General features: G+C 48.1%; 2 protein-coding genes across 2 annotated transcripts; both read right to left on the bottom strand.

Annotated features, from left to right (window-relative positions):
• Positions 1–280: 280 nt before the first annotated feature.
• Positions 281–10,836, bottom strand: LOC147006728 (uncharacterized). The gene is given in 8 exon segments (XM_085868131.1): positions 281–644; positions 762–886; positions 889–1,031; positions 2,482–2,574; positions 2,704–2,818; positions 5,437–5,557; positions 5,788–8,615; positions 10,236–10,836. Coding segments are annotated over 7 exon segments (3,423 nt in total). The 5' UTR covers positions 8,433–8,615; positions 10,236–10,836; the 3' UTR covers positions 281–463.
• Positions 10,837–15,099: 4,263 nt separating this feature from the next.
• On the bottom strand, positions 15,100–20,184 carry LOC147006729 (uncharacterized). Its single transcript, XM_085868005.1, has 4 exons — positions 20,051–20,184; positions 18,582–18,786; positions 18,097–18,207; positions 15,100–15,560 (listed from the first exon to the last, which is right to left on the bottom strand). The coding sequence occupies exons 1-4, from the start codon at positions 20,182–20,184 to the stop codon at positions 15,357–15,359; spliced, it is 654 nt and encodes a 217-aa protein (XP_085724131.1). The 3' UTR covers positions 15,100–15,356.
• Between the last annotated feature and the right edge of the window lie 524 nt (positions 20,185–20,708).

Raw genomic sequence — 20,708 nt, forward strand, 5'->3', positions numbered from 1 at the left:
TACCAGGTGGGGTTGACTCTGCCTGTCATCCTTCCGAGGTTGACAAAATGAGTGCCAGGCTTGTTGGTATCCTGTGTCGGAGTGGCGACCCGTCCACGATTGTGCCCAATAGCCAAGGAGACTGTCTAGGCAGCACCAACGCTCTGCACAGAGAATGGTCCCAATGGATGGATGGAAAGGTCCAGTGGAGGATGTTTCACACCGCAAAAAAAACACCACAAAAACCATGTTCCGTGCTGGACTTGGTGGTGGGATGTCTGAAGCTGCAACCTCAATGTCAAAAGTTTCAATCAAGTTTTATTAACAAGCATGGCAACACCAACAAAAGCAACATTGTTCATTAACATTTTAAACCATTCAATGTTAACCAACTAAATCACAATAACAACAACTTCGTTTTTGGAAAGGGGGGGGCGATGGGGGGGGGGTGTGACATCACAATGCAGGATTATTCTGTGGTCCTTCACACAACTGTGGTTCTGTCACGTGTAAACACCACATCGTTAATGGAGGACACGAGCTTGGTATTCGGGCACAGGTTGGGTGCCTGGTTGGCCGAGCAAGATGCCAATGGGCGTGAACGCCGCACCGGAGTCACCATGGCGATGTCGCCGGTGGACGCATTTCCATCGATTCTGGATATTCTGGACACAAAGCAGGAGGAATGAATACGTTTCACGAGTGAAGTTGCAATCGAGATCAACCGAATATCGTGCAATGAACACACACTGCGGGTTTCAACCTGCACCGCTCTCATGTACCTGCGCAGAGATTGCTGAAGCTGGGCAGTCGACGTCACCTCGTACAATTGTACCCGACCCTTCGGGAAAAGGCTTTCTCTTCCTCCTCTTCGACCGCCGCATCCTCTTTGCTTCGGCTTGGATGCTCCAAGTCCACCTTGTCGTTTGTCTCCTCCAAATCCACCTTTTCCTCCGCGTCATCTTCCTCTTTCAGGGGCTGCAAGGATGCTGCTCTCTGTTGTTGCGGACAGGTCTTCCGTCCAGCAGCACCGAGCTCTTCAGGTACCCGGTCTGTACTCAAGAGCAAGGACAGACAGGCGGGAATTTGGGAATGTTAGGAATGAAAGAGCGAACAAAAACACAATGCCGTGAATATTCATTCGGCTCAACCCGACATCATCATGAGATTACCAAATTACAGTCCAACAAACTTTCCCTCAATAGGATTTGACTTGGTAACCGCTGGCGAGTGAATGATCGACCTGGGTCATGGTAGTCTCCGGGTGGGGTCGGAAAACCTGGAATTAGGGGGGCGAGAACAACAACGAAAGGGCTTAGTTGAAGGCTCCCGACCCGGTGACCATTTCCCCACGCCAGAGGCCATAGTCCCGCCACAATGGTGGGATCACCCGACCTGGTGAGAGTCCTGTGGCCTGGAGCAACCGCTGGTGGGACAACCAATCCAGGATTTAGTCATGGGTCCTGCTCTCGTGAACACCACAAGCCCCGTTGTGGCAATTTCGGGTAATTAACGTTCGTACAGAACCACATCCTAGACGTGGGACGCGGCATGAAGTTAGCCGGCTGTAGCCCAGTTGTAAACATTGCGGAGGTGAGAGACGTGAAAACAACCACCCGACTGACCGCAGAGGGAGTCTTTGGAGATCCATCGGAATTGGCCCAATCTCATTTGTGAGACGGCGAATCACAGTCGCGAAGATTTCGAGGAGGCCCGGCGGAAGGTCTTACGCAATTTAATTAACCATCGTTTAAACATCTTATCTTTGCCTGCAGAGGACGTTGGACATCCGGGCCTGATGGACCATCAGGTCGACACCGGTGAGGCCCGGCCTATTCGTCACCCCGCCTGACGGTTCCCCTGCTTCAAGGGGGAGGAGGCTGATGAACAGGTAGAGAAGATGCTCGATGCAGGTGTCATCGAGTCCTCGGGAAGTCCTTGGATGTCCACCGGTTGTGCTGGTTAAAAAGAAAGATGGGACCACGCGTTTCTGCGTTGGTTATCGCTGACTTAACAACGTGACACTCAAAGACTCCTCTCCCCTGCCTAGAATTGACGATCCCCTCGATGCCGTTGTGGCCTCAAATTGGTTTCTCAACTTTGGATCTCAAGAGTGGGTCTTGGCAGGTGGAGAGGGATAAGGCAGGGAAGGAGAAAACAGCATTTTCCACGGGTAAAGGACTGTATGAGTTCACTGTGATGCCATTTGGTTTGTGTGACGCCCCCGCCCCCTTTTGAGAGACTGATGGAGCGTGTACTCCGCGGGTTGCCACGGCAATCATGCCTGGTGTACCTGGATGACGTCCTGATACACGCTGAAACACTTACTCAAGTCAAACATTTACATTCACGCCAAAAAAAAAAACCACTGCTAAAAAGGGACCGGCACGAGCGATGAGGATCCCCCTTCAATTACAAATTGATAGTTGACCCATCGTGGGTACGTAGTGGGTACTTAGCAACGTCGCGTTAAAAGGAACGTGGATAGCCGACTCAACTAACCTCTGCAGTCGTGATTAAAACAACTAGTCAGGTTAATGCTGGGAAGGCGGAACGACTGACAACTGCAACAACGTTGGTCCAAAGAGCCTTTTCCTGCATTTAAACAGAGGAAAATGAGAAAGTCATGTGGCTCGCCACCTGTCGGACATTTTAAAATCCTTTGGTATATTTCAAAAAATAAGTAATAATTATGGAATAAATTTGTTACTTCGCAAGACTGACCAGAAGAGATTGCGGCGATAACTTGTGGAGGGCTTTCAGGTGCAGCTTCGTGACCAGGTATGGCAGCACACGACTCATTCTTATCAAATGTCACATCTGGAAGTGCATGCTTCTCCTGCCGGACACAAGAACCAGTCTCCAAAACCATCTCAATCACCATTTAAAAAAAAAAAAACCAAAACAGCTTTATTGAAGTTAATGGCTGCAAGATCAAAAGCTGACAATCAGTAGCAGCAGCAGCAGCAGCAAAAACGACATGGCCATCAGCAACAGCCGTGTGGCACTCGGCAATCTTGTGGATGAGCCAGTGGAATGTTGTGGATGAGCCAGAGTCAAATCGACAAATGCACACATGAGCGCGAGCTCCTTTAGGATCATCTCAAACAAGGAGATGAGGAGTGTAAGGAGTAGGCGCAAGCTCCTTCAGGATCTCAAGCAAGGATATGAGGAGGAGTGTAACGAGTCGGCGCAAGCTCCTTCAGGATCTCAAGCAAGGATATGAGGAGTGTAAGGAGTCAGCGCAAGCTCCTTTTGGATCTCAAGCAAGGAGATAAGGAGTGTAAGGAGTCGGCGAAGCTCCTTCAGGATCTCAAAGAAGATAAGGAATTGGCGCAAGCTCCATTAGGATCTCAAGCAAGGATGTGAGGAGGAGTGTAAGGAGTCAGCGCAAGCTCCTTTAGGATCTCAAACAAGGATATGAGGAGTGTCAGGAGTCGGCGAAGCTCCTTCAGGATCTCAAAGAAGATGAGGAGTGTAAGGAGTCGGCGCAAGCTCCATTAGGATCTCAAGCAAGGATGTGAGGAGTGTAAGGAGTCAGCGCAAGCTCCTTTAGTATCTCAAGCAAGGATATGAGGAGTGTAAGGAGTCAGTACAAGCTCCTTTAGTATCTCAAGCAAGGATATGAGGAGTGTAAGGAGTCAGCGCAAGCTCCTTTAGTATCTCAAGCAAGGATATGAGGAGTGTAAGGAGTCAGTACAAGCTCCTTTAGTATCTCAAGCAAGGATATGAGGAGTGTAAGGAGTCGGCGCAACCTCTTTCAGGATCTCAAGCAAGGATATGAGGAGTGTAAGGAGTCAGTACAAGCTCCTTTAGTATCTCAAGCAAGGATATGAGGAGTGTAAGGAGTCGGAGCAAGCTCTTTCAGGATCTCAAGCAAGGATATGAGGAGTGTAAGGAGTTGGCAAAAGCTCCTTTAGGATCTCAAGCAAGGAGATGAGGAGGCTATTTTGCCCATCATTGCCATGTTGCACTCCCGGTGTATTTTTGCGACAGTTTTAAACATCAATCTTGTTGATGACTTACTGAAGTCTAAGTAACCCGATTTGGATCGGATGACCGAAATTGTATAAAATAAGGCAAACTATGTGTACGTCTGATAATTATACAATCGGAAATGGCGTACGTGCTTGAGGAACCCAGATTCAGATCATGGTTCAAAAAAGTCCCCATCTGCATCCGAGGGTGGGAGACTTGCCATTTTCACCTGTACACGTGGCACAGTGCAAGTGGTTTACTGTCCACTGCTGGAGAGAGGGGGAATTATTAGTCATGGCACAAAATATAATTACCCCCATTATAGCCAACCCGGTCGCTTCCTCGGGGAGCGGGTGTTTGTCGTAATTTTTGAACGGGTGAGTATTACATGATAAACACCAATACACCTCCCGAAATACAATTCCTTGCACCGAGGATCAGGAATACACGGTGAACCAAGTTTTTTTAAAACACAACCGCAGACGATATCTATCGATAATTCCAGCAATGTGTGTGTGTGTGTGTGTGTGTGTGTGTGTGTGTGTGTGTGTGTGTGTGTGTGTGTGTGTGTGTGTGTGTGTGTGTGTGTGTGTGTGTGTGTGACCGCTGTTTCTTGACAACCACTGGTCTGATCTAATTGAAACTTTCCAGGTATATTGCTGGGGACCTGAGTATGTGCCTTTTCAAGGTTTGATATTAATCGGACAAGTGGTTCCCAAGTTATGGCCATTTATTTACAAAACCAATGACAGGACACGTTGCTGCGTGGGCGTGGCCGATGGGGAAAGGGCACCATTTAGTTACCGTGGCGTAGGAGTGGCAATGGTCAATGGCAGCGAATGTCATGGCAAGCAAAGACAGGGAGGTAAACTTGATTTTAATTTGGATTTTGATTTTAACTAACTCTGTGTGTGTAAGTATCACAGCAGTTGTGACTTCAATGAAAGCGATAATTCGTGGAATGCATGTGAACATTCCGTACGGGCACGCACCACTTCCGGATAGTGATGACTTCCTGTATTCTAATAATTTCTCGATTTCTTATGCACATTTATCGATAAACACAATGCCCCAATCCAGTCGTCGTTTACGAGAGTGAAGGAACGGCCTGTGTGGTTGTTTGAAAGTTTTTTTTTCATTATTATTTTTGGTTTTCACGTACGGCCACGCACGTACGGCCACGCGAGAGTGAAGGAACGTGAGAGCGTGTGGTTGTTGTTTCTGGTACGCAGTTTGAAAGTTATTTTTTTTTTTTTTTTTGCACGTACGGCCACGCACTTACAGGCATGTACTAGTCTTTTCAACAATGTCATAATTTGCGTTAAAATTTGGTAAAAAATCAGTTGGACATTTTCATAACACTTGACAAGGCCACGCTGAAAAACTACAGCCATTCACGTGGCATCTCGGAGCACACCTTAATCCTTGCGAAAGAACAAACAACCCAGTAACTCATCATTGCCACCTCATCTCACTTGCCTGGGTCGTATTCAGTGGACTGTTTGAAAGCTTCGGTGAGTTATGCCAGGGTGTGGTCTTCCACATTGGTGGTCGCTTCCTGGACTGTTGTCCAGCAGCCGGCCATTGCGTCAACTGCAATCTGAATAACACGTTTATGGTGATAATAAAATACATCAACATTAAAGTGGTTTAAAAAAACAAGGCATTCAAAAACAACTTTAAAATAAAAAAATTAAAATTTGACAGTCAAGTCAAATGTTCCCATAAACTGGATACATCGTGTTTTTCCATCAAAATGGATTCCCCCAAAGTTGAAACGGGACAGGGCCTTGTTAAAACCAAGAACAACCCAAAACCGCTTCGGCATACCTCGTTCTTTCTGTTTCCTCACTGAACACGGAACATTGGTGAGCCTGCACCGTGCTTTTCGTGCTGTGCATTTGTGAAACAGAAGTAGAGGAGGGCCACGTCGCTGAGGAAGGCTGTGCCAATGCGGAGGGTCGTGCCACTGAGGAGGGCTGCGTCAGTGCAGAGGGCTGTGCCAGTGAGGAGGGCTGTCCCGCTGAGGAGGGCCGCACCACTGTAAAGGGCCATGTCAGTGAGGAGGCCCATGCCACTGAGGAGGGCTGCTCCACTGCAGAGGGCTGTGCCAGTGGGGAGGGCTGTGCCGCTGAGGAGGGCCGCACCACTGTAAAGGGCCATGCCAGTGAGAAGGGCTGTGCCGCTGAGGAGGGCCACACCCCTGCAGAGGGCTGTGCCACTGAGGAGGGTCGCACCACTGTAAAGGGCCACACCACTGAGGAGGGCTGCGCCACTGCAGAGGGCTGTGCCAGTGAGAAGGGCTGTGCCACTGAGGAGGGCTGCTCCACTGCAGAGGGCTGTGCCAGTGAGAAGGGCTGCGCCACTGCAGAGGGCTGTGCCGCTGAGGAGGGTCGCACCACTGTAAAGGGCCATGCCACTGAGGAGGGATGCTCCACTGCAGAGGGCCGTGCCGCTGAGGAGGGTCGCACCACTGTAAAGGGCCATGCCACTGAGGAGGGATGCTCCACTGCAGAGGGCCGTGCCAGTAAGAAGGGCTGTGCCAGTGAGAAGGGCTGTGCCACTGAAGAGGGCCGTGCCAGTAAGAAGGGCTGTGCCAGTGAGAAGGGCTGTGCCACTGAGGAGGGCTGTGCCAGTGAGAAGGGCTGCGCGACTGTAGAGGGCTGTGCCAGTGAGAAGGGCTGCACCACTGCAGAGGGCTGTGCCTTTGAGAAGGGCTGTGCCACTGAGGAGTGCTGCGCCACTGCAGAGGGCTGTGCCAGTGAGGAGGGCTGTGCCGCTGAGGAGGGCCGCACAACTGTAGAGGTCCATGCCAGTGAGGAGGGCCACACCGCTGAGGAGAGCGGTGCCACTGAAGAGGGGCATGCCACTGGAGAGGACCGTGCCAGTGAAGAGGGCCGTGCCAGTGAGGAGGACTGTGCCACTGAGGAGGGCTGCTCCACTGCAGAGGGCTGTGCCAGTGAGAAGGGCTGCGCCACTGCAGAGGGCTGTGCCGCTGAGGAGGGTCGCACCACTGTAAAGGGCCATGCCACTGAGGAGGGATGCTCCACTGCAGAGGGCCGTGCCGCTGAGGAGGGTCGCACCACTGTAAAGGGCCATGCCACTGAGGAGGGATGCTCCACTGCAGAGGGCCGTGCCAGTAAGAAGGGCTGCGCGACTGTTGAGGGCTGTGCCAGTGAGAAGGGCTGTGCCAGTGAGAAGGGCTGTGCCACTGAAGAGGGCTGTGCCAGTGAGAAGGGCTGTGCCACTGAGGAGGGCTGTGCCAGTGAGAAGGGCTGCGCGACTGTAGAGGGCTGTGCCAGTGAGAAGGGCTGTGCGACTGTAGAGGGCTGTGCCAGTGAGAAGGGCTGCGCCACTGCAGAGGGCTGTGCCTTTGAGAAGGGCTGCGCCACTGAGGAGTGCTGCGCCACTGCAGAGGGCTGTGCCAGTGAGGAGGGCTGTGCCGCTGAGGAGGGCCGCACAACTGTAGAGGTCCATGCCAGTGAGGAGGGCCACACCGCTGAGGAGAGCGGTGCCACTGAAGAGGGGCATGCCACTGGAGAGGACCGTGCCAGTGAAGAGGGCCGTGCCAGTGAGGAGGACTGTGCCGCTGAGGCGGCCCACGCCACTCCAGAGGGCCATGCTGCTGAGGAGGGCCACTCCGCTGAGGAGAGCTGTGCCAGTGATAGGGGCCGTGCCACTGCAGAGGGCTGTGCCGCTGAGGAGAGCGGCGCCACCACGGACGGCCACGTTGCTAGGGAGGGCCACACCAGCATGATGGCAAAGTCAGCTGAGGAAGTCGCGACGGAAGGTTGTGCCAGCATGGCAACAGAGCCAGCAGAGCATGCTGCAACAGAGGGCCGCACTGGTGTGGTGGTGCGGCCAGCGTCGCAGGCTGCTACAGAAGGTCGCACCGGTGTGGTCGCATGGCCAGCTGAGCGAGCTGCTTTGGAGCGTCGTGCTGGCGTGGCGGCACGGCCAGCGGCCCAGGCTGCTTTAAAGCGGCACATTGGTGTGGTGGCATGGCGAGCAGAGTGCGCAGCTCCAGAGGACAGCGCCAGCCTGGCAGCAAGGCCAACTGAGCAAAATGGTATGGAGGATCGTGCCAGCATGGCCCAACGGCAAGCAGAGCAGGCTTCTGGAGAGGGTCGCACTGGTGTGGTGGCATGGTCAGCAGGGCGTGTAAATACAGAGGGTCGTGCCAGCCCGGCCGCGTGGCCAGCTGAGTGAACTGTTGCAGAGGGTCGCACTGACGTGACCGCACGGCCAGTTGAGCAAGCTGCTGCGGAGCGTCGTGCTGGCGTGGCGGCATGGCCAGCGGCCCACTCTGCTTTAAAGGGGGACACTGGTGTGGTGGTACGGCGAGCAGAGTGTGCAGCTCCAGAGGGTCGTGCCAGCCTGGCCGAACGGCCAGGTGAGCGAACTGCCGCGGAGGGTCGGGCTGGCATCGCGGAACGACCAGGTGAGCGAACTGCTGCGGAGGGTCGGGCTGGCATCGCGGAACGACCAGCAGAGCAGACTTCTACGAACAGTAGCCCAACCCCTTCTCTTGGTACTTCGTGCAGACTTACTCACGAAGCCTTGGAATTGCAGGAAGGTGGCAACATGGTGGATGCCACATGATGGTGCCGCATCGTCGCTTGAAAGCACGCAAATGTCCCAGGTATGAAGTTGTCCACCTGCACACACAATGAAGTGTTTTACAACATTGTTTATGGGTTCAGAGATCCAACCATGCTCGAGGCTGAACTTTGTTCCCCATTTTGGGGGTGGTATGGCCATGGTAACTGGTAACGGCAGCTTAACAACAGGTGTGTGTGTGTGTGTTTGTGTGTGTGTTTGTGTGTATATGTGTGTGTGTTTGTGTGTGTGTGTGTTTGTTTGTTTGTGTGTGTTTGTTTGTGTGTGTTTGTGTGTGTGTGTGTGTGTTTGTGTGTGTGTGTGTGTGTGTGTGTGTGTGTGTTTGTGTGTGTGTTTGTGTGTATATGTGTGTGTGTTTGGGTGTGTGTGCGTTTGTGTGTGTGTGTTTGTTTGTGGGTGTTTGTTTGTGTGTGTTTGTGTGTGTGTGTTTGTGTGTATATGTGTGTGTGTGTTTGTTTGTTTGTGTGTGTTTGTGTGTGTGTGTTTGTGTGTGTGTTTGTTTGTGTGTGTGTTTGTGTGTATATGTGTGTGTGTGTATATGTGTGTGTGTTTGTGTGTTTGTGTGTATATGTGTGTGTTTGTGTGTGTGTTTGTTTGTGTTTGTGTGTGTGTTTATGTGTGTGTGTGTGTGTGTGTATGTGTTTATGTGTATGTATGTGTGTGTTTATGTATGTGTGTGTGTGTGTTTGTGTGTGTGTTTATGTGTGTGTGTGTGTGTGTATGTGTTTATGTGTGTGTATGTATGTGTTTATGTATGTGTGTGTGTGTTTATGTATGTGTGTGTGTTTATGTGTGTTTGTGTGTGTTTATGTGTGTGTGTGTTTATGTGTGTGTGTGTTTATGTGTGTGTTTGTGTGTGTTTGTGTGTGTGTGTTTGTGTGTATATGTGTTTGTGTGTGTGTTTGTTTGTGTGTGTGTTTGTGTGTATATGTGTGTGTGTGTATATGTGTGTGTTTGTGTGTATATGTGTGTTTGTGTGTATATGTGTGTGTGTTTGTGTGTGCGTGTGTGTTTGTGTGTGTGTGTGTTTGTGTGTATATGTGTGTGTGTGTGTGTGTGTGTTTGTGTGTGTGTTTGTGTTTGTGTGTGTGTTTTAACTATGACTGACGTTTCACAAGCAGGGTGATCAGTGTTCTCATGTGAATACCTGTATGGCTCCTGATACAGGTAAATCCATGTTTAAATCCCACCCTTGTAATTCATGTGAAACAACATTGACGTCCACAAACGTCTTTCTCCCACATGTGATATAATATAGTGTTGGCAAGTCCTCCATGAGCCGACGTCGAACAACACGGAGAAAATAATGTTTTGTTCGTAAACGATCTATTTATTACGTATGTAAATGTGGCGGATTTTCGGACTTCCAGATCTTTTTCGTCCACTTTTGTTTCCAGAGTCGAGGCTCATGGAGGAGCTAGAACATAGAACATTTTTCTGACTTTATGTCAGTTATCAGTCATCACCCTTCATTTAAACAATTTATTATTTCTCGTTTCCCCACCCCCCCCTCAACGCGTACGTATTAAATAGACGGCCCCTCGGTGCGCTGCTGATTGTTGATTGATTGTTCGTTGCTGTACTTACTTATTATACATCGAGATAATAAAATATAAGAAACATTTGTAATATTTATGTGAAACGAACGGATTTAACACCTTGTTTAAAACGGATTAACACGAAACAAATCAAATCCCAGTCGTTGTTCCTTTTCCAACGGGTGCTTCAACGACAGAAGGTTCTGGAAGGAAAGTCTGAGGAAGGAACTGCCGACAAACACTGCATTTCATTTCCAAAGATTTGTTATGAAAGGTATAAATGGAATTAAAACGAACTAAAATAATGTTAATTATCCGGTACTTATAAAACTTATTCGCACGGAACAGCAGAACGGCGTGTGAAAAAAAAACTGTGATGCTGCTACGGATTACACCGTCATGGCTGACAAACACAGCTTAATGTTCGTGATTCGCCGTTACACAGGGAGTCGATGATAGATCACATATTTTTTTTTGGTGTTCTTTGATTCAGCTCTGCGAATCGATGTAACAAGAGGTATTTTAAAATAAATTTACCTCATCAGTAAAAGATTTCCTTCTCTTGTAAATTTACCCTCCAAAAAAATGCACAGATAGGATGTATATAAAAGCTTGGCAGTGGACTCCTCCTTCTCGCTCCCCATTTATTTATATTTCTTTCCCTCTTCCTCGTCCTCTTGTCACCGCTGCGAACACAATAAATCCGTCCGGGGAAGTTGTCATAAGAAGATCGAGTAAACCTGAAAACGACGACACGGACACCATTTGCTGGGACACCATGACAGCCATTGTTTGCACGGAGACCGCCATGTTGTAAAGCGGTGCTGAGCACCCCGTTCCGTTGGAGTGCTTGCTTGAGCGCTTTGAAGCAGGCAAATCTGCTTCTTCTTCTTCTTCTTCTTCTTCTTCTTCTTCTTGTCTCGACACCCTTTGCAGTAAATGTGACATCACACATCACAGGTGACACCTGCAAACGAAATAAGTGAATAAAAGTTTGATAATAAAAGTTATTTAATGTCCGTCAAGCCACATCGTAGTTTCCCATTTCATTCATTGTGATGACGGTTTGGATTTGGAAAGGTAATTTGAGACATGAATCCACACTCACACCATATATATATATATATATATATATATATATATATATATATATATATATATATATATATATATATATATATATATATATAATTGCCCAGGAAGCATCCATCTTGTCCACTCCATCATCACAACAAGTGCCATGATTTATTTAAGAGCATGAAAAAGGAATGAGTGTCAATTTACTAGCGGAAATGCAAAAAACGTACGGTGAATGAAATCATCAATCAGAGAATGAAAAACAAGACTTATCAAGCACAATCAACTCAGAACCATCACCACCGCAACATTGTGGAATTGGAAAAAAAAATTAGAAAATATATATATTTTTTCGAGATTTCAGACTCTTTGCGAATGCTATGGACACGTTGATTGCGTCATGTTGATTGGCCTTGTCTGTATGACGTCACATATTTGATATAACAAGCACGGAACAAGCAAGAACAACGTCTGGTTGAGAACACAACCGAAGACATTCGGTGAGAAAGAATCAATCGGTTGTTTCAGACGCTTTGTAAAACTTGGCTTTCTTCAGTTTGGCCTTCATCAGAACCGAAAACAGGACGTTTTGGGAGAGCATTGTGGGGATATGATGACAATGTGCAGTTGCCTGGGAAACACAAGTTGAGACATTTCACCGTGAAGGTCCCGTGTCGGATGTCACCTGAAAGGGATGTATTATCGTGGAACTAAAAAATACGCTGGGAGAAAAAGACACACCTGACCACTTACAAAGCTTACGTCCGCAGCCTGATGGAGTACTGCTCTCCCCTCTGGGCTGGTGCTCCTGCCTCCCACCTTTCTCGGCTTCACGCTGTCGAAACCAAGACATTTCGGATCATTGGCATCTCCCGCGATAAGGCTGAGTCTTTGGGTCTCTCACTCAATCACCGCAGGTTGGTCGGTGGTCTTTCGGTCTTCCACCGTCTCCTCTCCAGTCCCACCCCCCCTGCTCTCTCTGCGATTTGTCCCCACCACATTTCCGCAGGGCGCTCAAGGTCCGCCAACAACCCGAAATGTTGTGGACAGGTTGGGTGTGTGACAAGGACGAGCTGATTAGATTTTGGTGAAGATCTGAATCCGGATGCGGATCTGATAATTATTTCAATGATTCTTCACCATTGAGAGATTTGGCCAAAAACTATATATAGCACAATATCTCAAAAAGTTGTGGACGTATTCGGATGAAACTTGGTGGACAGGTTGGGTGTGTGACGAGGACAAATTGATTCGGCTTTGGTGAAGATCCGAATCCGGATCTGGATCCGAGAATTATTTAATTTTTAAAGTGATTCTTCACCATTGAGAGATCGCGCCAAAAACGATATGTGGCCTGATATTTCAAACATATATTGGGCCTGACATGTTCTCGTGGATCAGGCGTTACGTGGCGGGGGTATGTGCTCTACCGAGTGCCCTTCTAACATCATATGAAGTGATGTATTATTAAAGTTATTCAAATGTAGTAACACTTTAAATAAAGGTAATAATCAAATAGGTTTGAATGAGGACATTGCATTGCTGTGTTGACTGTCTGGACACAACTTTGAGGTTGTAGGTCCAACAATGTGGAGTAATCTACTGATGTGGACCTGCGATCAGGGCTGTGGATCCGCCGTTTGGAGAGCTTCTGGGCTGAAAGGATCGAAACCTCGATGAAAAACGACGCCCAGCTGATGATCCAGCAAGTCTGAGCTCCATCCCTGAAATCGGCTGCGTGGATTCTCTGCATACCAATGGAGATCCAGGAAAAGAGGCCTGGACTTTGAATCTGGCATCGGGAGGCAGAGTTAGTGAGATCCACTGGGTCGGTCTGCTGTAAACAGGGTGGGGGCACATCAGGGTCACAAGAAAGGAGGATCAATGGCACCGATCTTCAGTGCGGTACATACAATACTGAATAGAACTTTACGATGCTCGTAATCACACTGATTGGGACAAGGCACCAGATGTTTCTGACCATGAAAGAGATGTGGGTAAAAATAAATAAATAAAAATCACAAATAAATAAATAAATACCAGGACATTAATATGGAAGAAAAAAAAATCAAAAACTGTAGACTCGAACTTTGGTCCCAAGTTGATTCCAAAGAGTTTCCAGAATGACTAGGAAAGAACATTCCATCGGAGAAGTTGAGAACATTAATTTTCAACATCATCCTCGACTTCAACGGAATTTATCCATCGTCTCTCGGGCGACGTCAACTCCCCTCAAAACCAACGTCCATCCTTCTCTCCAGAAAACCTCTCCCCAGCAGCCATGACAGCCTCATCAGAGATGAATACCTTTACTCTGACCTCAGATTTCAGTCCTGGGGTTGAAGGTGGAAGGTTGAGGAAGCGAGATGAGGTGAACGAGCAGGATGTTCAAGAATTCGGAAAGCACAATTCTTTGGAGTAATTTGTCCGTTGATCGTCACACCTTTATACAGGTAGACCACCATGACGATACCTTCACAGGTGCAGAAAACGAATGCCATGACCTCGTATGGCTCCTGATACCTGTATACCTCCTGATCCTGATACCTGTGAATACCTGTATGGCTCCTGATACAGGTAAATCCATGTTTAAATCCCACCCTTGTAATTCATGTGAAACAACATTGAAGTCTACAAACGTCTTTCTCCCACATGTGATAATATAGTGTTGGCAAGTCCTCCATGAGCCGACGTCGAACAACACGGAGAAAATCATGTTTTGTTCGTAAACGATCTATTTATTACGTATGTAAATATGGCGGATTTTCGCCCTTCCAGATCTTTCTCGTCCACTTTTGTTTCCAGAGTCAAGGCTCATGGAGGAGCTCGAACATAGAACGTTTTTCTGACTTTATCACCATTCATTTAAACAATTTTTAATTTCTCGTTCCCCCCCCCCCCCTTAACGCAAACGTATTAAATAGATGGCCCCTCGGTCCTTCCGTTGTGTGATTGAGTGTTTTGCAGGCACAAAGCACATCACCTCCATTTCCAGTGGAGTCTCGCGGCTGTGTGACGTCACAATCGCAGTGTCCTGGTGTATTGTGTGTCACTGAGAACATCTCGAAAAGCGTTTTCACCACGTTCGGTTAAAATAAATAAATAAATCACCTTCTCTGATGCTCCGTACGGGCTCGTCGAGATTCCACCCAACATTTGTGGAGCTCATTGTTGAGTATCTAAAATTATTCCCCATCCGAAACTATGATCTTTTCTACACCCATTAAACCATCCCCCCAACTCATCCCAACATTTTGCTTCTGTATTTTATTGATAACTCTGACGTCATAGGTCACATATTTAATTAAAGGGGAAAAAAATTGAAACTTGGCATATGTCATCAACTCCCCATGGGGTACATCAGGTGATAACGATGACGTCATCAGAGAAGCGGTAGTCCAGCCATTCATAATTGGTTGAATTGAAATCCCAATCTGAAAGAAATCTGAAACTTCATGTCTCTGATCCGTGACCGGATGTGAGTGAATAATTTAATTTATGACAGTTCATAACTGATGCCAACAAACTTTGTGACGTAATAGGGAGCATGGATTGGTGTTTCGGGTTGATGGGCCATAATATCAGAGGGCCATGATAGTAGCATGTTCAGTTAACGATGGGTTGCTCAGAATGAGCGCGCGAGGTGAGATGATGCACTCCGTGAGTGCCGTTCCAGTTTATTATTTATTATCCATTTTGTCCACCCCTTGCGTTCTCCCATACCGCTCATCGTTACCTGCATCCCTTGTTTGTCCGTCTATCTCCCCCCCCCTGCCACTTCTCCTGTTGTTCCTCTTGTTATGTTGCATCTTGATCCGTTCTGCATTCGAACTCTTCCATGAGCCTTGACTGTGTACACACACACACACACAAAAAAAAGTTGGACAAATGAAAAGCAAGTTCATGATTCAATGAATGAACAAAGCATTTTATTGATTTGATGTTCCTCCTGCCCCTCCTGCCCTCTCAACGTCCTGCACAATGTGTGCATAAGTTAGCGTAACAATGCGCACAAATTAACAGACCAATTTGCATAAATTAACACACCAACTTGCATAAATTAACACACCAATTTGCGTAAATTAACACACCAACTTGCGTAAATTAACACACCAACTTGCGTAAATTAACACACCAATTTGTGCAAAATAACGTAACAAAGCATCATCTGCATGAATGGTGGGATATATCTCTCCAGGGCATATATTGAGAAGGGTTTATCTCCACATCAGAGGATGCGCCTTGGGGTGGGTCCTGAGGTGTTCGGACGTGTTCTGCAGTCTCATCTTGGACAACCTTTTGAGACTGCTGTTTTTTCATCTTGTCTTGAGCCATGAAGTATGTTGGGGAATCAAATAATTTCTGCCCCTAATTGTGGAGTGCGGGCAGAGAGGGTGGTGGTAAAAAGAATGACGAACACAAAAACAACAAAAACACAGATTAAGATGAGCACACACGACCGACGAGTGTTCCGATACTATTTCGAAGCATGATAATATCCTGGGTGGTAAAAGTTTAGGTAAGTACGGGTACACGGGGAAGCATTGACTGAAAGCAGTCCCTGTGTGATGCTTGTTACTTCTTCTGAAAGAACAGTCATTATTAAGTTGACGTGACTGGATCTTCTTTTTTGTGCACTCTGTAGGGGTAGAGTTCAGTGGGTTAACTGGGGGAAGAAAAGGATTGCGGGTGGAGTGGAGGTGTGTAAATTTATGTACATTGTCGAGGCTTGTGGAAGAGCTGGAACGAGTACACTGAACGGAATAGGACAAAATGGATGGTAGAGAGAAGGGAGGAAACACCAACAGCGGAGATGAAGGCCGAGATAGAGGGAGGTTTGGGCAAACAATTGGTTTGGGGAGGAATGGGGGGCAAGAGAAGAAGCATGGGGTGGACAAGATGGATTACAGAAAGGAACTCACTTCCGGTTCCGGGTGGCGGTTCCTCTGCAGGGTCTCTGCTGACTTTCTCAAAGAAAAGTTTTCCGGTCGTTTTTGTCGAGTTTTTATCATTGTTCGTTACCTCCGCCACCGAAGGTGGAAGGAGGTTATGTTTTCACCCATGTCTGTCTGTCTGTTTGTCTGTCTGTGCACAGGATATTGCAAAGAAGTTGTGGACGGATTCGGATGAAATTTTGTGGACAGGTTCGGTGTGTGACGAGGAATAATTGATTCAATTTTTGGTGAAGATCCGAATCCGGACCCCGATGTGATAATTTTTAAAGTGATTCCGCACCATTGAGAGATCGGGCTCAACTAATACAGGGCGGTGCAGAGCCGACTGACACACTTCAGACCGCTCTCCTGTCCGAGAGGTGGGGTCGGAACTTTTGGGGTTGTGGGACCATTTTTCTAAGACAATGCACTGCAACTGGTGGAGGCCAACTTCCTGATGTTATCTCACATAAATAATAAAATTGCAAACTTTGAACATAAACCTCGTGTGTTTCAAATCATCGCACATCCCAATGTGGCATTCGGCTCTGCGCCACCCTGGTAAATGGCACGATACCTCAAAAAGTTGTGGACGGATTCGGATGAAACTTGGTGGACCGGTTTGCTGTGTGACCACGACGAGTTGATTCGATTTTGGTGAAGATCCGTATCCGGATCTGGACACGCGAATTATTTAATTTTTACAGTGATTCTTCACCGTTGGGAGACAGGGCCAAAAACGATATAAAGCACGACAGACTTATCAAAAAAGTATCGGGCCCGATATGTTCTGGTGGATCAGGTGTTACATGGCGGAGGTATGCGATCCACCGAGTGCCCTTCTAGTTAAGTCTGTCTCTGATGTATGCTCCACTTACACCCTTTCCCTCTCTTCACGTGGCACCACAACCGACTCTGCTCGTGAGACGGCAGAAAACCTCAATTCTGTGTTTGCTTCCAAATCTTATCTCCCAAATCCCTCGCTCTGGATACCCATCCTTCCCTGTCGTACCTTTACCTTGGCCTTAAATTTTGATGTCGGTGTCCCCCCCCCAAACTCCCCACTTCTCTTCTGTTTATTTTGTCCTATTAGGTCCTGATCCGTTAATTTTACCAGCTCTTCCATGAGCCTCGACTATGTACACAAAACAAAGGCGTCAAGATAACGCAATATCATCACGGCTGGAATATTTGTGCAAATTGCGAACTTCCGGTGGTCTCACTGGCATAAACTTGTTATAATGGACATCACATGTATGTGGTGCTTACAGGTGTGGGGACCACAATGGTGAGCACCAGGTACAACCACATCAGGAAGCTCACGCAAGGCATGAACGCGCTCAATCCCAGATGTAAACGCATCAATGGTTTGCCACACACAGGTCCTTGATGTATGCAGTCAGCCATGAATCTTTTCAAGAAGGACTCACGATCAGCCGTGGTTGAGGTTGACAGATTCTGTCCGTGCAAACACCTTCTGTGGAGTCAGTCTTTAAAATTCTCCAAACCACTGACCCCAACTAAGAACAGCGTCGGGAGGTGGAAGGGTCTGTACATCCCCGAGCACAAACAACAGAGCTTCGATCACTCCAACTAAGTATAACGGCACTCGGTGGAGTGTATACCTCCTCAAGGTTGAACAGTTTACATCTTGTATCCCACCGATAGGCCGGATCTGGATTCGGACCTTCACCAAAATCGAATCGGCTTGTTCTTGTCACCTACCCAACTCATCCACCAAGTTTCGTCCGAATCCGTCCACAACGTTTTCAGACATCCTGTTCACAGACAAGCGAACACGGGTGAAAACAAAACCTCCGTGCACCTTCAGAGGTGGAGGTAACGAGCGTTCGAGTCGATTGGCAGTCAACGTGAGGCTCGGTTGGTTGGTTGCATCACTGGGAAGTCAAATTGACGTCACAAAGTAGTTTTATACCGGAACGAGAGACCCGAGCTCGTTTCAAACTCACGCCTTCCCGCAGCTGTTCTTTGGGATCAGCTAGATGAAGAAGGTTGGGCCTTTCCTCCTCTTCCCGTTTTTCCTCCTCTTCCCATTCCTCCTCCTCTTCCCATTCCTGGGTCTGCAACGACACGTACACAAGATCGGTCAAAAGGATTCCCGGGAAAGAGTGAAACTCCCTCCCGCTCCCCCTGCCCGCTTCCCTCCCAACAGAACCGCCTCGTTCTAGCAATCTCGCCCAACCGTCTCCCTCAGGCCTAGAGGCGTCTGGCAGGCCTAGCCTCGACTGGCAGGCCTCGCCTCGACTGGCAGGCCTCGCCTCGACTGGCAGGCCTCGCCTCGACTGGCAGGCCTCGCCTCGACTGGCAGGCCTCGCCTCGACTGGCAGGCCTCGCCTCGACTGGCAGGCCTCGCCTCGACTGGCAGGCCTCGCCTCGACTGGCAGGCCAAGCCGCGTCTACATGTGATGAGGTAAATGAGGCAGAAGATGAGAACCTTGTCGAATTGCGCGTCGTCCACAGCAGCAAACGGCGACATGAATTCCTTATCTCCAGACATGGCTCTTTGCACCGCCGATCCAAACGTGAGGTCCACTTGAGAGGATAGTGGAGAGATGACGCAGTGTGGGCGGGGTTTCCGTGTGACGCAGTGTGGGCGGGGTTTCTGTGTGACGCAGTGTGGGCGGGGTTTCCGTGTGACGCTGGGGGAAAGTGGAGTGGGTGGGTGTGGTCGAAGATGTGAAGGGGCGTGGTTATCTCTCGTGTATTGGAATTATCCATTCCCAGGACTGTCCGCCTTTTATTAGTTTTGGATTGTATTTCTCTGCAATGAGGTGAGGCGGTGTATTGTTCGTGGATTAGTCACGCTGTTTGCATCTCACTTCAACGCTTGAGGATAGGCTAATGGGGTGTTTGCCCCTGTGCCATTATTACTTGGCAAAAACTTTTGTTTTTTTGCCAAGTATGTTGGTCTGGAGTGTTTGTCTCTCCGTTTGTCTATTTGTTTGTGTGTTTGTCTCTTTGTTTGTCACTGCTTTTGGCCAAGGTTTTCAAACAATGGTGCTGAATTTCTTTGCGGAGCAGGTGATCGGCCCAAGGACAGCAACGCTTAATTTTCGTGAACATCCGAATCCGGATCCGGATCTGAGAATTTTTCAAGCGATTCTTATATACAGCACAATATTTCAGAAGGTTATGGATGGATTCGCACGGAACTTGGTGGACGGGTTCGGAGTGCCACGAGGAAAAAGTGATCCGATTTTGGTGAAGATCCGAACCCAGATCTGGATACGAGAATTATTTAATTTTTGGGGGGACGGATTCACACGAAACTTGGTGGACGGGTTCGGAGTGCCACGAGGAAGAAGTGATCCGATTTTGGTGAATCCGATCAGTGGATACAAACCAGATCCGACCGATCAGTGGATACAAAACCTGAACTGTTCACCTGACGGAGGTACTGAATGTGCTCTACCAAGTGCTGTTGTGGTTTAATGATGGGTTGAAGTGCTCTCCTGTGAGTCTTGAGTAAATTGTGCGTCTGATGTCTCTAAAGAAGTAAGGTGCAGCATTAGTGGTCCAGATGCTGATCAGAACCCCACAGGTGTGTTCACTGTCGACCCGGGAACAGGAACACTCTCTGTGCTGCCTGATCTGGATCAGGAAACAATTCCACAACACAAGGTAAACTTGGGAAGGCTGTTGGGATTGCAGGCGTGGTCCATTATGAAGGTGTAGTCGCTAACATTGAGAAGTCACGTGGTGGCATTAGGGTTGAGGTAGGAGGGCTTGGGGGGAGCTTTATTGTATGAGGTGTTTACACTGTTTTTGGTTGGGGAGGAAGGGGGAGACGCAGGGATGAAGATGATTGCCGGGTTCGGAATGAACAAACACCAACAACATTGATGAGACAGCTCGAGTGGGAGGTTAGGAGTCACGAGACCCTCTCACTGACATCACAACCACCACACATGTGTGCAATCACCTTGCAGGTTCCTGTGTTTCCTCCCCTGTACAAGCTTGCGTGCTGCGCTCTCGACAGCCCAGCAAGCGATTTTCTCTTTTCGTTTGATCCGACAGCTAAACGGATGTTCGTCCATTTGCTCGTCCCATTGTGTCTGATGAAATGTCCCTTAGTCTGTCCATCAATTCAGTGTTTCCCAATCTTCTTCTTCTTCTTCATGGTCTGCTGCTGATGCAGTGCCACCTGTATGTATCGGCAGGAATTTCTAATCCGGCCACGGTGCCGGCGATAGCTTGCCCACTTTCCGTGAAGGACACTGTGGGGATCTTTAACGTCTATCAAGTAATCAACTAATGCTGGAAGACAGGATGCCCAGTTTAACGTCCATCGGAGGGACGACACACACGTGATGTCCAGTTTAACGGCACACATATTGGTGAATCACGCTGCCTTCAGATACATTTGGTGCCTACATTTAAAATTCAACACTTTATACATTGCTTGCCTTGCGGAGGTTAAAATAAAATGCTCCACAGAGGCCGTGTTGCTTTTGAAAAGGATTCTGCGAATCGACCAAAAGCATAACAAAATATTTATTTCAAAAGCTGAGAACACGGCGAACTGTAGAATGTTTTTGGGTTTTTTTTTTGTTTTTAGAAA

Source organism: Eptatretus burgeri, unplaced genomic scaffold, assembly GCF_056783735.1.
Source record: "Eptatretus burgeri isolate ZD-2024b unplaced genomic scaffold, Ebu_testis_v1 Ebu_testis_scaffold_3155, whole genome shotgun sequence".
Taxonomy (NCBI): domain Eukaryota; kingdom Metazoa; phylum Chordata; class Myxini; order Myxiniformes; family Myxinidae; genus Eptatretus; species Eptatretus burgeri.

Bases quoted from the DNA above. Each gene is read 5' to 3' on its own strand.
- LOC147006729 (XM_085868005.1), bottom strand. From the start codon at position 20,184: ATGGACGAACATCCGTTTAGCTGTCGGATCAAACGAAAAGAGAAAATC. The intron at 18,787-20,050 runs GTGGTTGTGATG...ACTTTCCCCCAG, and splicing joins GGTGATTGCACACATGTGTG to CGTCACACGGAAACCCCGCC. The intron at 15,561-18,096 runs GTGAGTTTGAAA...CTCCACAATTAG, and splicing joins AAGAACAGCTGCGGGAAGGC to GGGCAGAAATTATTTGATTC.